This window comes from Trachurus japonicus, chromosome 24 (assembly GCF_045865225.1).
Source record: "Trachurus japonicus isolate A0001 chromosome 24, Traja_1.0".
NCBI lineage: Eukaryota > Metazoa > Chordata > Actinopteri > Carangiformes > Carangidae > Trachurus > Trachurus japonicus.
In genome coordinates, this window is record NC_140930.1 from 15,202,856 (window position 1) to 15,215,259 (window position 12,404).

Consider the following 12,404-nt stretch of genomic DNA (forward strand, 5'->3'; position numbering starts at 1 on the left):
GACGGGGAAGAGAGGGCAGGAGACAGACAGATGGAAAACAAGCAGGGTGGAGGTTTAAAAACACGTACGAGCCTCCCCGCTCCCCCTGCGCCAGTGTTGTGAAACCCAACTCTCTGCCCACGCTGCCTACACATTTACCCAGCTCATAGATGACAGCCTGCGTTAATGTCACCCTGCTCCTTTTACCTGTTATTACGCACAGAAAACATGTCTCGCATAAATACCAGTCTCGGCGAGATTTGCATGGACATCGAATGCACTTGACAAACCCGCACACATACGCATTCCTACCATATTTCTGTTTCCAAAATAAAAGAAGACGGGGAGAGAGAGAGAGCAGCGGGACGGATGGACAGATAAAAGTGGAAATACTCAAGTATGCTTTGACGTTGAAGGGATTAGTGTGGTTTACTCTAAAGCATTCCACGGGCTCTTAAGATTATCAATCTGCTTCCTTCCTCTCGCCCGTGTTTTTTTATGCAATCTTTTCACCAGTTTCCTAGAAAGTTGCGCAGGAACAGGACACCGTCCAGAGCAGCCGAGCGGTTAACCAGAGGCAGGTAGAACAGAACTAAGACGAATGTAGGCCAAAGGTTGCAACAGCAGGCGACCAAGATGAAGTTCATGACTGAATTAAATGGTAAATTATAGTTTAATCTGCCTTGCTGTGGAATCTCAGGCCTTAAATCCTTCCACATCTGGCATTCCTTGACTGTGCACTTAACGTTTTGTTGTCCGTCATCCCCCGAAAGTTTTGCGGTCGTGCATCTGCCTTGGCTCATGTGTGTGTGTGTGTGTGTGTGTGATCTGTATGCACAGACGTGTGCTCTTACCCACAAAGCCTTCCCGTCCGACCAGCTTCAAGGCCAGCTTGTCTGCCAGCACAGAGGAGTTGCCATGGGCGATGTTGGCAAAGGGCCCGGCATGGACAAACACTGGCGTACCCTGCCACAATAAGAGGGGGCACACAAACATACAGGAGGAGGTGAGCAAACAGCGTAACCCACAGCAACCCACGCCGGCAAAGTTAAGTAAGGACCAACCCGTTCTTTCATACTAAATTCAACATCCTTCAGTCAAACACACAGGATAAATATTGAAGTGTGGATGCACTTTGGCTGGCTCCGTGTTTGTCTAAACAGTAGGCACAAGTTAAGAGGCAGTGGACTGGCATGCCGACTTGACTGTGGGCCAGGCTTCCTTCCCCTGCTGCTCTGGATTACTCCCTAAGGGCTGGAGTGGACATACACACATACTCAAAGAGCACTTCAAGTGCAGGTGTCTGTTAACTTGCAGACGCTCGGGGCAGCACAATTACTTCCAGTTTACATTCACAAAAACGACTGACTCTGCAAGTATGAACATCGATACAACAGCAGGACAATGAGGAAAGTGACACATAGCACATGCTCATAAATGTAAATATAAATCTATTATTATGTCAAAAGTCGATCATTGATGATTTATAGACCTCGTACAATTCTGTGAAGGCTTAAAGCTTTTTTGCATTTGCATTAATACCTAGAAAGATATATCTAGATCTCAAATATTTATTTTTGATGTTTTTTAATATATCATTTGAAGGTTTTTGACCAGTATAAGTAAACTAAGGATAAACTGCAGTGAGGACAACTTTATATCAAGAACATTAATATGTTTTTTTTTTCACATCTTGTGGGATGTCCTGTGAACCACGATAATATTGTTCCTTGGGTAAGTCAACTCATGTGGCCGCTGCACGTGTTTTTATTATTGGAGTTGTTTGTGTTACTATCCAAAGATATGCTACAGGGTGCACCCGTTTACTGTGCATGAGATGAGGCCTCAAAGACGTTGAATCTGCTCCTGAATCACAATCCTTGCTGTACTCTTGAGACTTTAAAAAGGGAAATTACTGTGAAGAGTGCTCAAGAAGAAAATGGGGGGGAGCAACTGACCCATTGTTGCGTTGCCTGCGAATTCCTTGAGAAGGAGGAAAAAGGAAGGATGGGAAGGCCTTGTGCGATTTTCTAAGCTTTTGTTTGCATACCTCTCCCTCTGGCTGCATAAACAGCCTCCCATTGGGGAGTAAAGCCAGCATTTCAACAAAGCCCTGTCAAATGTTGCCACTTGTATATTTGTCTTATGTGAAGCAGTAATGTGGATTGGAGCAGCTTCTAACTGCAAGAAAACGTGTGAGAAAAAAAGGAAAGCAACGGAAGGATGGCACCACATAATGACAAAAAAAAACATCCTTTTAGTACCGTTCAATAACAACTTTTCTCACCTCCAAAGGAAAGACAACACACGTCATTTATTACGTGTATTCCCACTACTTAACTTTAACTCGACCCCATATATAGGATTCACTCTTTCCACATCCGTACATGAGGAGATAAATAAGCTGCAACAGGGTGATGACAGTGGAAATACATGAAAAGTGGACAAGAGGATAATAAAGACTGGGAAAGGGGATGAACAATAACAGGAAGATGGAGATTATTTCACTATTTCCTCTTCTAGTGGATCTCTTGTGCTGCTGCTGACCATCGTGCCAGCACAACAGAAGAGTGCCACATTAATAAAATACTCCCAGCTGAGATTTTCATTGAGCACAAGGACCCACGCCTGAAAGACTGGGCTGTCTAGACTACGCTCTACTCCCACTCCCCAGGAAAGATGCATTATGCCGTCGCTCTGTGGAACTCCACGTAGGCAGGATGTTTGAACGACGCGCAGAACGACTGAGGTCGTCTTAATAGACACGTACACAGGGGGTTTGTGTTCAGAAACTGCTACGACTCCTCCAAACGCTGCTTCAGATGGGAGAACATAGAAACACACTCTCTCTCATTCTCTCTAACACACCAGCTTCTCTATTCCCATCCATGTCCGTTTAACACACACACTAACAAGCGGAGAGAGGGCACAGAGAGCACGGGCGGTCAAGCTCCATGGAAAATTCTCATGGAGCTCTGAGGCCCCGTTGGTCGCGATACCAGTTCCCTGACCAAAATCACAGGAAACCCACACAGGAAACAGTTTCACACAACAGGGCCGCAATGCTTCCTCCGAAAAAACATAAAGTAACCAAATCTCAGCTGAATGCAACACTCCACCCCCACTACACCCTTGAAAAACACTAAATCTGGGACAGTCTATTTATTTTACCCACCCAATAGCCATGTAATCAAGCTTTCTGTTCAAAACCAACAAAGAACTAACAAACGCAAAATAGCTCTGCAACAACAAAAGAAAGACAAAACTGTTATCAGAAACATGATAACATTTTTTAAACTGACCCCCCAGTTTGGGAGCCACTGTCAATATAACATTTACACAAAATATGATGCAAAAGTTAATGAGGCGACATGCAAGTCTGTTCATAACTGAAACCTAAAGGTGTCAATATTTCATCTCTTAATCGTTGCATGTAAAGGCTACTCCTATTTATGCTCGCTAGCCGGCAGCCACATGATTGATTACTTTGAAGCCCACACTCTCATCCCTTAGTTGAGTTAGTTAATGGGCCAGCAGTTCATAAACTTGTTTCTTCCATTAATGGGGCTCCTGCTTAATAGAAAGCAGACGAGATGTTGCTGGTTAATGCAATAACCTTCAAACTCCGCTCCCCCTCCATTTCTCCATCCATCACACCTTGAGGGTTGGGTGTTTTCTTTCTAGTACAGGGGGACAGCCTAGGGTCAGCTATGTGTATGTGTGCGTTTTGTGCACATACAAGAACTGTTTATGTGCCTGTGTGATCACATGTCCGCTGGTCTCTCAGGCTAAATGAAAAGCAGATGCTGCGAGAGGCGGGCTTATGGTATAAGTTGTCACACCCAAATTGAACCGTTTCCTCGGGACAGTATGTATGAATTTGGGAGCGGGCGGCCTCCTGTCTCGGAGCTCCGTCTGCCCTCTGCACACTGCTAAACTGCTATTAAGATAAGGAGCCATGGGAGGAAAAGGTTAATCTATCATCCTTTCTTAAAAGCCATCAGTGAAGCACTTCTCTGACAGCAGAGGTAGAGCAAGGTTCAGTGCATGGCATGCTTTCTTCTTCCGTCTGGACTGGCAACCAATTAATCCTGACACATATTCCTCAGAAGACGCCACCTAGAGCAGGATAATGACTTTTTAATTGGGGTTATGTGCGTGTCTCACCTCAAGGGTCTGCATCAACGTGGGTTTGATGGCATCTTTCATTAACACCGCCAGAGCGCCGCTCACACCCTGACGGGAAGAGAGAAATATGAGGGTGGTGGCTGAAAACGAGAACAGGTCATCAAGATCCAAACAAAAAAATTAACCTCACTAATACGAACAAATGATATCGATATAATAAAAGCTTAAATGGTTATAGATGATAAATGATAACCCTTTATAGGGCAACACTGCAAGTAAAGCTTGTGTTACCAAGAAACTGCCGTGTCAGCAATCTGGACCCACTTACACACATATATAATGTACACAAAGTCATACATTATATTCCCACTGGGTCTGGCTCTTGAGGTGTGGTGGCATTTTTACATCGTGACTAACCAGACTGATGTAAGTTAATAGGGGATCCTCCTGTGCAGCTCTGAAATAACACAGGCTGCAGTTTTCTGTAGGGAAACCACAGCCAGCTGACCCCACAGACGGATCAGGCAAGAGGTGCTAAAAGTCTGACGAACATCTTAATCACAGGTTACACCTAGATTAGACACCGTTTGGTGAGTGGGAAGTGTACAGTGTTTGGAGCAAGATTGGAAAGGGGGCAATTTTGTAGGTTAAAGGGTTGTCACAAAATTGCAGAAAGGATAATAGATGAGGACTTTTTGTGCACACACTGAAACACAAGATTTGTCCTGATCACTGCTTGTGTCTTTGTTACTCTAAAAAAAAATTGTGACAAAGTCATTTTGAAATAAAAAGCAAAGCAAATAGACAAAACTAGTGCTGAACTGAAAAAGGATGCAAAAACCTTCACAGCTTTGACAACATGCATGTAACATTAAGAGGAAAAAAAAAAAGATGTTAATGGTCAAAACAAATTTAAGAAATAAATTCACCAATTTGCAAGGAGACAAATCTATTGTTTGTATTCATGTAAGTCATACTTAACATAACCTTAACACAATTAAGTTTGATACTATAACTACATACTGTATGTTTGGGCAGTTCTTTCATTATTATCAGAGAGATAAACGAATAAATATTGTTAGCCGTGTTGTAGTATGTTGGAATTGAGGGATTTTCACTAAAACGTGGTGAAAATGTTGCCGTTTAGCTGATTCTGCCAGCACCCATTTATTATCAAATTAAATGTGATTTAATAAAAACGACTGAACCGACTCTCATCTCAAAATTCATAACAGCATATACGGTACAACTTTTACTATCAAAAATGTAGCGCGGGTCAATGCATAACAAGTAATCTTCACGCTTCTTTCTGCATTTTCATGGATCAGAACTTTTAAAAGATTAAGTGGAGCAGATTCAATATTTTTCTAGAAACTCTGAGATGTAGTGATGATAAGCCAACTGTGAGACTTGCCAGAGTTAAAATTCCCACACTGCCTGAATGAAAAGACCACACAGTTATACACACCAGGTCCTCTGTGGTGATGGGCTGTCCAGAGCGGCTGGTCCCCACCACCATGCGCGCCAGTCTGTTTCTCATGTCCTCCAGGCCGTCTGCCAGAGCCAGGATGGCCATGATCTCGCTGGCCACGGCAATGTCAAACCCAGTCTAGAGTGGGAGAAGAGGATAATCATACACAATGTAAACCACAGGGAAAACAACAAGAACTTTTTGTGCCTTGCTGTGGCCACTGCAGCTGGTGGATCTACAAAAAAAAAATCAAATTTCACTTAAAATGAAATAGATAAGCAGAAATTCTGTAGTTTCATGGCTGTTACTGTGGGAGATCATGTGAAGGCTGGCACCTATTTTCCAAATAAAATAAATTAAATGAAATGTCTGACCTCTGAGTAACTCTTCAGACCACAGTGCTATAGTGATTGCACCATGTGAATACAAACTGGCAACTTTCCACAGGGACTGGCAGATGGAGGATGAACTGTACACAATAGTCACCAGATTTATCACATGGCCAAGAGAATACAAGTCTTATGAACACACGGAAAGTGATGATTTAAGGGGAGAAATTAAACTAAAAAACATGTTAAATTCATTTTTTTGATGGGACCTTCCCTCTTGATTTACATCAAAATAACGGGAAGAGAAAGAGACAAACAAGAAATGAAAGAAAAGGAGTGAATGAGAGCTACCCACGGGGATGCGTATGGAAAACCAAAGAAGTCTCCATTCCACACCAAAAAAAGAAACATTAAGTTAAACCACATCAATCCACCAAGGAACACAACATTTCTATTCCCACTCCCTGTGATAATACCCTGAGGGGCTATAGTGTATCCAGTACTGGAGGAAGGTGGAGGACTCAGGAATGAAAGGGAAACAGAGTGGATGAACTGATGGCGGTAAATGTAAGCATATGCTGACCTAGCTTAGAGGTTCTTCCAGGTGTGTGTGTGTGCGTTGTGTGCGCGCATGTGTATGTGTATGTGTGTGTGTGGATGGGTGGGTCATTTTTCCCTTTCTTTAAACATTTGCTTTCACTAAGGCCTGCTAGCTTCCCATTGAGGTGAAGTGTTTATTTACAGGATTTCATTTAGCTGTCATTACAGACATGTGGGTAAAATACATCTGGGCTTTATCATGGGCACGAGGGAGGGAAACTGAGAGGAGCATGTGTGTGTGTGTGTGTGTGTGTGTGTGTGTGTGTGCATGTGTGTGTGCTTTCAGACACAACCCTTCATCATTTTACTGTACGACTATTGAAAAACACACATCTGATGCCATGTTAATAATAATTTTACACCCATGTTAAAGACACAGATCAGGAGAGCCTCTGCAGTGACTGTGGAGGCTTCAGTCCAGATCGGATACAGTGCTCATACTCAGTTTATCATATACAAATACACAAAACCAAGCATGTGAGTGAAAAATATTTTTAAAATAATGTTGTAAATTCAGACTTTTTGAGATTATAAAGGCATGGATGTTGCATACCTCTCTGATCTGTCCTTTTTCAGTGCTCGCCTGTCCAACCGTGATTTTCCTCAAGAAACGGTCGTTTGTGTCAACAACTGAAACACAAAGAGAAAAAGTCAGTTTCATTTCCTGCGACATTTCTCATAAAATCGTTGGCTTAAAGTTTTTATGACTGAATAATATGACCTGTTCTAGTGGTTAAACTGCCAAAACATACACAACAGACAAGACATGAGCCTTAAATAAAGTAGTAAAACGTAGTGTGATGTGCCAGACATGCAGAAGATTTAGCAGCCTGAATGTGACAAACTGTAAAAATCAATTTCCACACGTTGTTAAATGGATAAAAATGCACATCCACAGGCTTCAACGCAAATAAAGCCAGTGACTGACAAAGGGAGAGATTCTTATCTGTTATTGTGAGTAGGTGCTGACACACACAAAGTGCTTATTGCTACAAGGGATTGGCTACTTTAAAAATTCTTTCACTCAGCACTGAACCTATTCTCTGATAACAAAGTTAAAAATCAGTTGTTCTGGGACTTTGCTGTCGTTACAACCATCCACGAAAACCACAACAGTCAAACATCATTCATGCTGGTTTGATAAAATGAAAGGGAAAGTGGAAAAACATGGTTTGTCTCATGAACACACAGACACACAGTCAACGCCCACACAACATTAGGCGGCAAATCTGTTTTTAATCTCCAGGGTTCGTCTCTTAAGAATGCCCCGTGGAGCCCCCGGAGTAAATACCACATCAGTCATAGCAGCACCCGGCTGGTTGTTCTCACTAACAACTTTAAACCAACACGGCTACCACCGAGGTGGCTGTTCCCACTCATACCATACCAACATCTATCATCCCCTCACTTATAACTGCAACGCTTCTACATAATATGTATTGATTCTACTATAACATAGCGACATAAAAAGGTATCAATGCCAATTTCCATTGATGACAAATCAAAAAATATGACAATACTTATTTCAGGACTGAAGAACATTACTTCTAATTTAAGACTGTATGTGACCTTCTTCACTAAGAGACTGACATTAGGGCTGTGTTTGTCTTTGATAACAGCAAATTAGATTTGGTCAAAACAAAAGTCATGATATCAGTATTGAGTATGAGTAAAATTTGGCTCTCTTGAAGAGTCAATCTCATTCATATCACTGTCCATGCGAAATCTCCACAATTGCCAAAGGTCAGTTTGTACCAGTTTAATTGTTAGTATCAAAACCACATGGCATCTGTGCTTCAGTAAATAAATAATAGGTCACTCTGACTGGTCTGTGTGACTGGTCCGCATACCCCAAATATCAAGGTGAGAAACAAAAGTAATACATTCTGCAATCTGTGATTTGAACATGTGTAAAGTTGCAGATGGAACAAAAACATTGACTGATGATTGATGACTGACTGGAAAAAAGGGGATTCTATAATTATGACACATAGAACAGTTTTTTTAAGGTTTTGGATGAGGGGAAAGTGGTGAGGTGTTTCACGTTAATACCTCTCTGCCAGGTGACCTTGGAAGGGTCAAGGTCAAGACGGACAAAGGCGCTGACTTCCTCTGGTGTCAGAGATGCTGGGTCTTTTTTATTGATGCCGAGACGCTGGAATTGAAGAGCAAAAAAAAAAGATCACTGAATTATTTCTAAGAGATTTCGGAGAAAATTATGCTTAAGTGCAATTTTGCCTTTTTGCCTCTGTCTCCAGATCTCAATCCTAACTGTGGCACTAATGCTAGATGCAGCAGTTTATTTGTCATCTTGTGATAATGGTGATACTTCAACCACTTGAAATCAAAGTTGGATGCACACATTATCCAAGAATGCAAAAACAAATCCAGACCAAATGACTATGAGGCAATCAACCCACAGTCGGGTTCAAAAGGTTCACCAGGAGTGCTCTGTTTAAAGCCACAGCTCTTTATCTCTCAATTTGTCCATTAAGATCAATAAATATTTTATAGTCTTTTTAACTTCTCATTCCACAGACCTTTATCAAACAACACACGAAAACAACAGATGACATATGTTGTATCTATCTACTCCCTTTTTATCTATGTAGAAAAAGGTTTGTGTTTTATCTGTTAAGAATGATGTCACGCATTCTTCATCAACAATAAATAAAATGGCATTACTCACAGTCATGAACGGAGACAAGAGACATAAATATTTGGCAATGAGGAGGAGTGTGGAACATTTTAGAGAGGCCAACTGAGGTCGCATGGTGAAGATACAACGCAACAATCTTATTGGTCAGTATCTGCGGTTCGCACCTGTGGTTTTGGTACTGCAGTGTTTTAAAGACTTACATGAAGCCTGGAGATTTGAATGGGAGAAAATCTTCGGACTCCATTCACAGAGGGGACCAGTCTATTAAACAGAGCCTTGGAGGTATAAGACAAAACAATTGCATTAGTGGAGGACAGTACATTTAACTGCATCTGGGAGGAAATTCAATTAAGTTCATGAATTGGATGCATCAAATTGAATACACAATTGTACCAAATGAAATTGCAATTATTGGTTAATAGTCATTGTATCTGTTTCATGTATACGCTGTGAATATTTGTGACATTTCACGATAACAATTGTTTGTGTGCGCATACAGAGGATTGCTGACTGAGTTCATGTGTGGAGCAATAAGAACTAGTCACATACACCTGATCGCTGAAATTGTACAATGTTCTTTATGATCGTTTATATATTACCCTTCATCAGCTACCCTCTCCTTCTTTTCTTTTGAGCTTTAATTATTTATCATATTTCTGAGTGCAATACGTCTGTTTTTGACAGTTTATAAATACTGTTGTGCATTTTGTACAAATCACACAGACCAAACAGTTTTTCACAGTCTGGCGTAAGAATATGTTTTCACAGAATGACATCATCACATGGTCACCTTGTCTGATTGCGTTGCCTCGTGGAGCATCCTGGCATCAATAGCTGCCGCCACCAGGTTGTTGGCAGCTGTGATGGCATGAATGTCCCCAGTCAGATGGAGGTTAAACTAAAGGACAAGGTGAGAGGAAAATGAAAGAACAAATTAAGAAAAGGAAAAGAAAGTAATGGAGGCAGCAGTAAACATGTGAAACAGTGGAAATACTGTAAAACCATCTACAGCAAGAAGGCAGTAATTTTGGTATCACATGGTAAATGTGGCTTCAAACTAAATTATCCTCTAATAGTTTAGACTCTGTCCCTTTGGTCTTGGAGAATATCATAACTCATATTCTCTCCGTCTGGCAGGAGCCTTTTCGATTTAAAGGAAACAAAACATGATATCTTTTTACACAAGTGCAGGGAAAAGATGGAGGTGGAAGAGAAAAACTGAAGGAAAAAAAAGCTGGTGTTTTGATATGAGGAAAAGGAGTCTGGAGCTTTGAAACGCCTCTTGCCCCTCCCTCCCTCTCCTCTCTCTCTCTTTTTATGGACTGTGCCTTTAGTCACAGGCGATGTTATGCCACATCTCCAGGGGTTGTGAGTGCGCACATGTGTGTGTTTTTGTGCAAGCCGATGGGAGTCCCTGCACGTCTCAAGTCTTTGAAGCGAGTGCTAATCCTGGTAGGGGAGCACTGGGAGTCTGTCTGTGTGTCTTACCTCCTCCATAGGAATGACCTGGGCATATCCCCCTCCTGCAGCTCCCCCTAGGCACAAAGAAGTGGTAGCACAGTCAGAGGCAGACAACAGGACAGGGGACACACAGAGGAGGAATGCTGAGTGGTGGACTCTGGGTGAACTATTGCACCCCTGCACAGAATATATAGCAGGGTATGAAACGCTAGCCTCACACTGACAAAGATATCTTATCACACAGTTATTGACACATTCCTAAATGCTACATTGGGCGCCGGTCTCTGGCCTTGGGTGTACAATAACATTCACTCTTTGAAACTGCTGGACATCTTTTCAGACATGAAAATACAAGTCCTTCAAAGATTATGACTGCAGTAATAACAGTTTTCTCACAAAATAGACATTTGGAGAGTAACATAAGCTTTGGAGTGAACATCCTCAAAATGAGAGGTTTCTCAATTGTACGGTATATAGCACAGAGAGGTGAAGGTAAACGTTTAAAACAGGATATGGAAGTATTTGTTGCTGACCTTTAACCCCAAAGGTGGGTCCCTGAGAAGGCTGTCGGAGGCAGGCGAAGGAGTTGAGTTTCAGATGGGCAGACAGAGCCTGGACTAGGCCAATGGTCACTGTGCTTTTACCTTCACCCAGTGGGGTGGGAGTTATGCTGCAAATACAGAAAAAGAGAATGCTTTACAATTTCATATTTCTTTTTGTTGTCGGTAGTAATAAATTAATGTATCTATATGCATTTACGTCACAGCTACAGTTATCCTGCAGCCAATGTGTAAGAATATATGAACTACAAGTCATAATTCATAGATAAATCACCACTGGTGATTCACCAGGGAGGAAATATGATAAGCAACAAAAAAAAAAGAGTAGATTGAGAGTGAAACTCACCCAGCAACCAGTACATATTTCCCATCAGGCTGTGCATGAAGGCGGTCCAACAAGGAAAGTCGGACCTTGGCTTTGGTCCTGCCATAGGCTTCAAGCTCTTCTGGGAGCAAACCAACCTCCTCGGCCAGCTGATCCACTGACTTGGGTGTCTGAGCTCTGGAAATCTCTATATCACTGAAACAAAACAGAAAACATGACAAATCATTCATGATATATTTACACATACACATAAGGACAACATCGTGAAGATGGATGGTGGTCTCTACCTTGGTACAGGCATCAGGGGCTGGAGTTTGAGACTGCGCAGATGCCAGGGACGATACTGCTGCCCCTGGATCCACCGACTGCAGCTACGCACCACGTTCTAGTAGATCAACAGAGGAAACAATGAGAACAGCAATGGGAATGAAAAAGACAGATCATCATACAGAAATAGGGTGAGAGCAGAGACAGAAACAAGGAGATGCACCTGTGCTCTGTAAGCTGCAGTGAGGGACCCTAATCCAGACCTTGAGGAGATCTCAATATCAGGTTCATCTATATGAAAAAAGTTAAGATTAATATTCATGTTGAGCAAAAATATGCAGGTGCACAGAATCTGACCATTCATAAAACATAAAACACATGCTGTGTCCCACCATATGGTATAGGAACACCCTCACAACCACACCCAAATGATCATACAGCTAGCTACACTGTAAACAGCAAAGACTGCTGTAAAATCTACTCCTACTATTAAAGACCTGGATGAATGCTTCCTGACAGGAAAGTAGCAAAGAGGTTTGAAGAAATAATTCATGTGCAGTTGTGAGGTTTACAGCAGCCAAGGGTATGATGGTGTTCCTTTTAGACTACAGCTCAGATCCACACA

At 42.0% G+C, this 12,404-nt stretch overlaps 1 protein-coding gene across 2 annotated transcripts in view; it reads right to left on the reverse strand.

Annotated features, from left to right (window-relative positions):
* Nucleotides 1–12,404, reverse strand: part of mthfd1l (methylenetetrahydrofolate dehydrogenase (NADP+ dependent) 1 like) — a 37,306-nt gene that overhangs the window by 17,124 nt on the left and 7,778 nt on the right. For both annotated transcript variants that reach the window (XM_085770651.1, XM_085770652.1), the window contains exons 9-20: nucleotides 12,003–12,070; nucleotides 11,800–11,897; nucleotides 11,534–11,707; nucleotides 11,161–11,297; nucleotides 10,655–10,701; nucleotides 9,957–10,064; nucleotides 9,367–9,441; nucleotides 8,560–8,662; nucleotides 7,061–7,137; nucleotides 5,576–5,716; nucleotides 4,147–4,215; nucleotides 834–945 (exon numbers count right to left, since the gene is read on the reverse strand). In XM_085770651.1, the coding sequence (XP_085626777.1) occupies nucleotides 834–945; nucleotides 4,147–4,215; nucleotides 5,576–5,716; nucleotides 7,061–7,137; nucleotides 8,560–8,662; nucleotides 9,367–9,441; nucleotides 9,957–10,064; nucleotides 10,655–10,701; nucleotides 11,161–11,297; nucleotides 11,534–11,707; nucleotides 11,800–11,897; nucleotides 12,003–12,070 (1,209 nt within the window). The remainder of the gene's footprint in view (nucleotides 1–833; nucleotides 946–4,146; nucleotides 4,216–5,575; nucleotides 5,717–7,060; nucleotides 7,138–8,559; nucleotides 8,663–9,366; nucleotides 9,442–9,956; nucleotides 10,065–10,654; nucleotides 10,702–11,160; nucleotides 11,298–11,533; nucleotides 11,708–11,799; nucleotides 11,898–12,002; nucleotides 12,071–12,404) is intronic.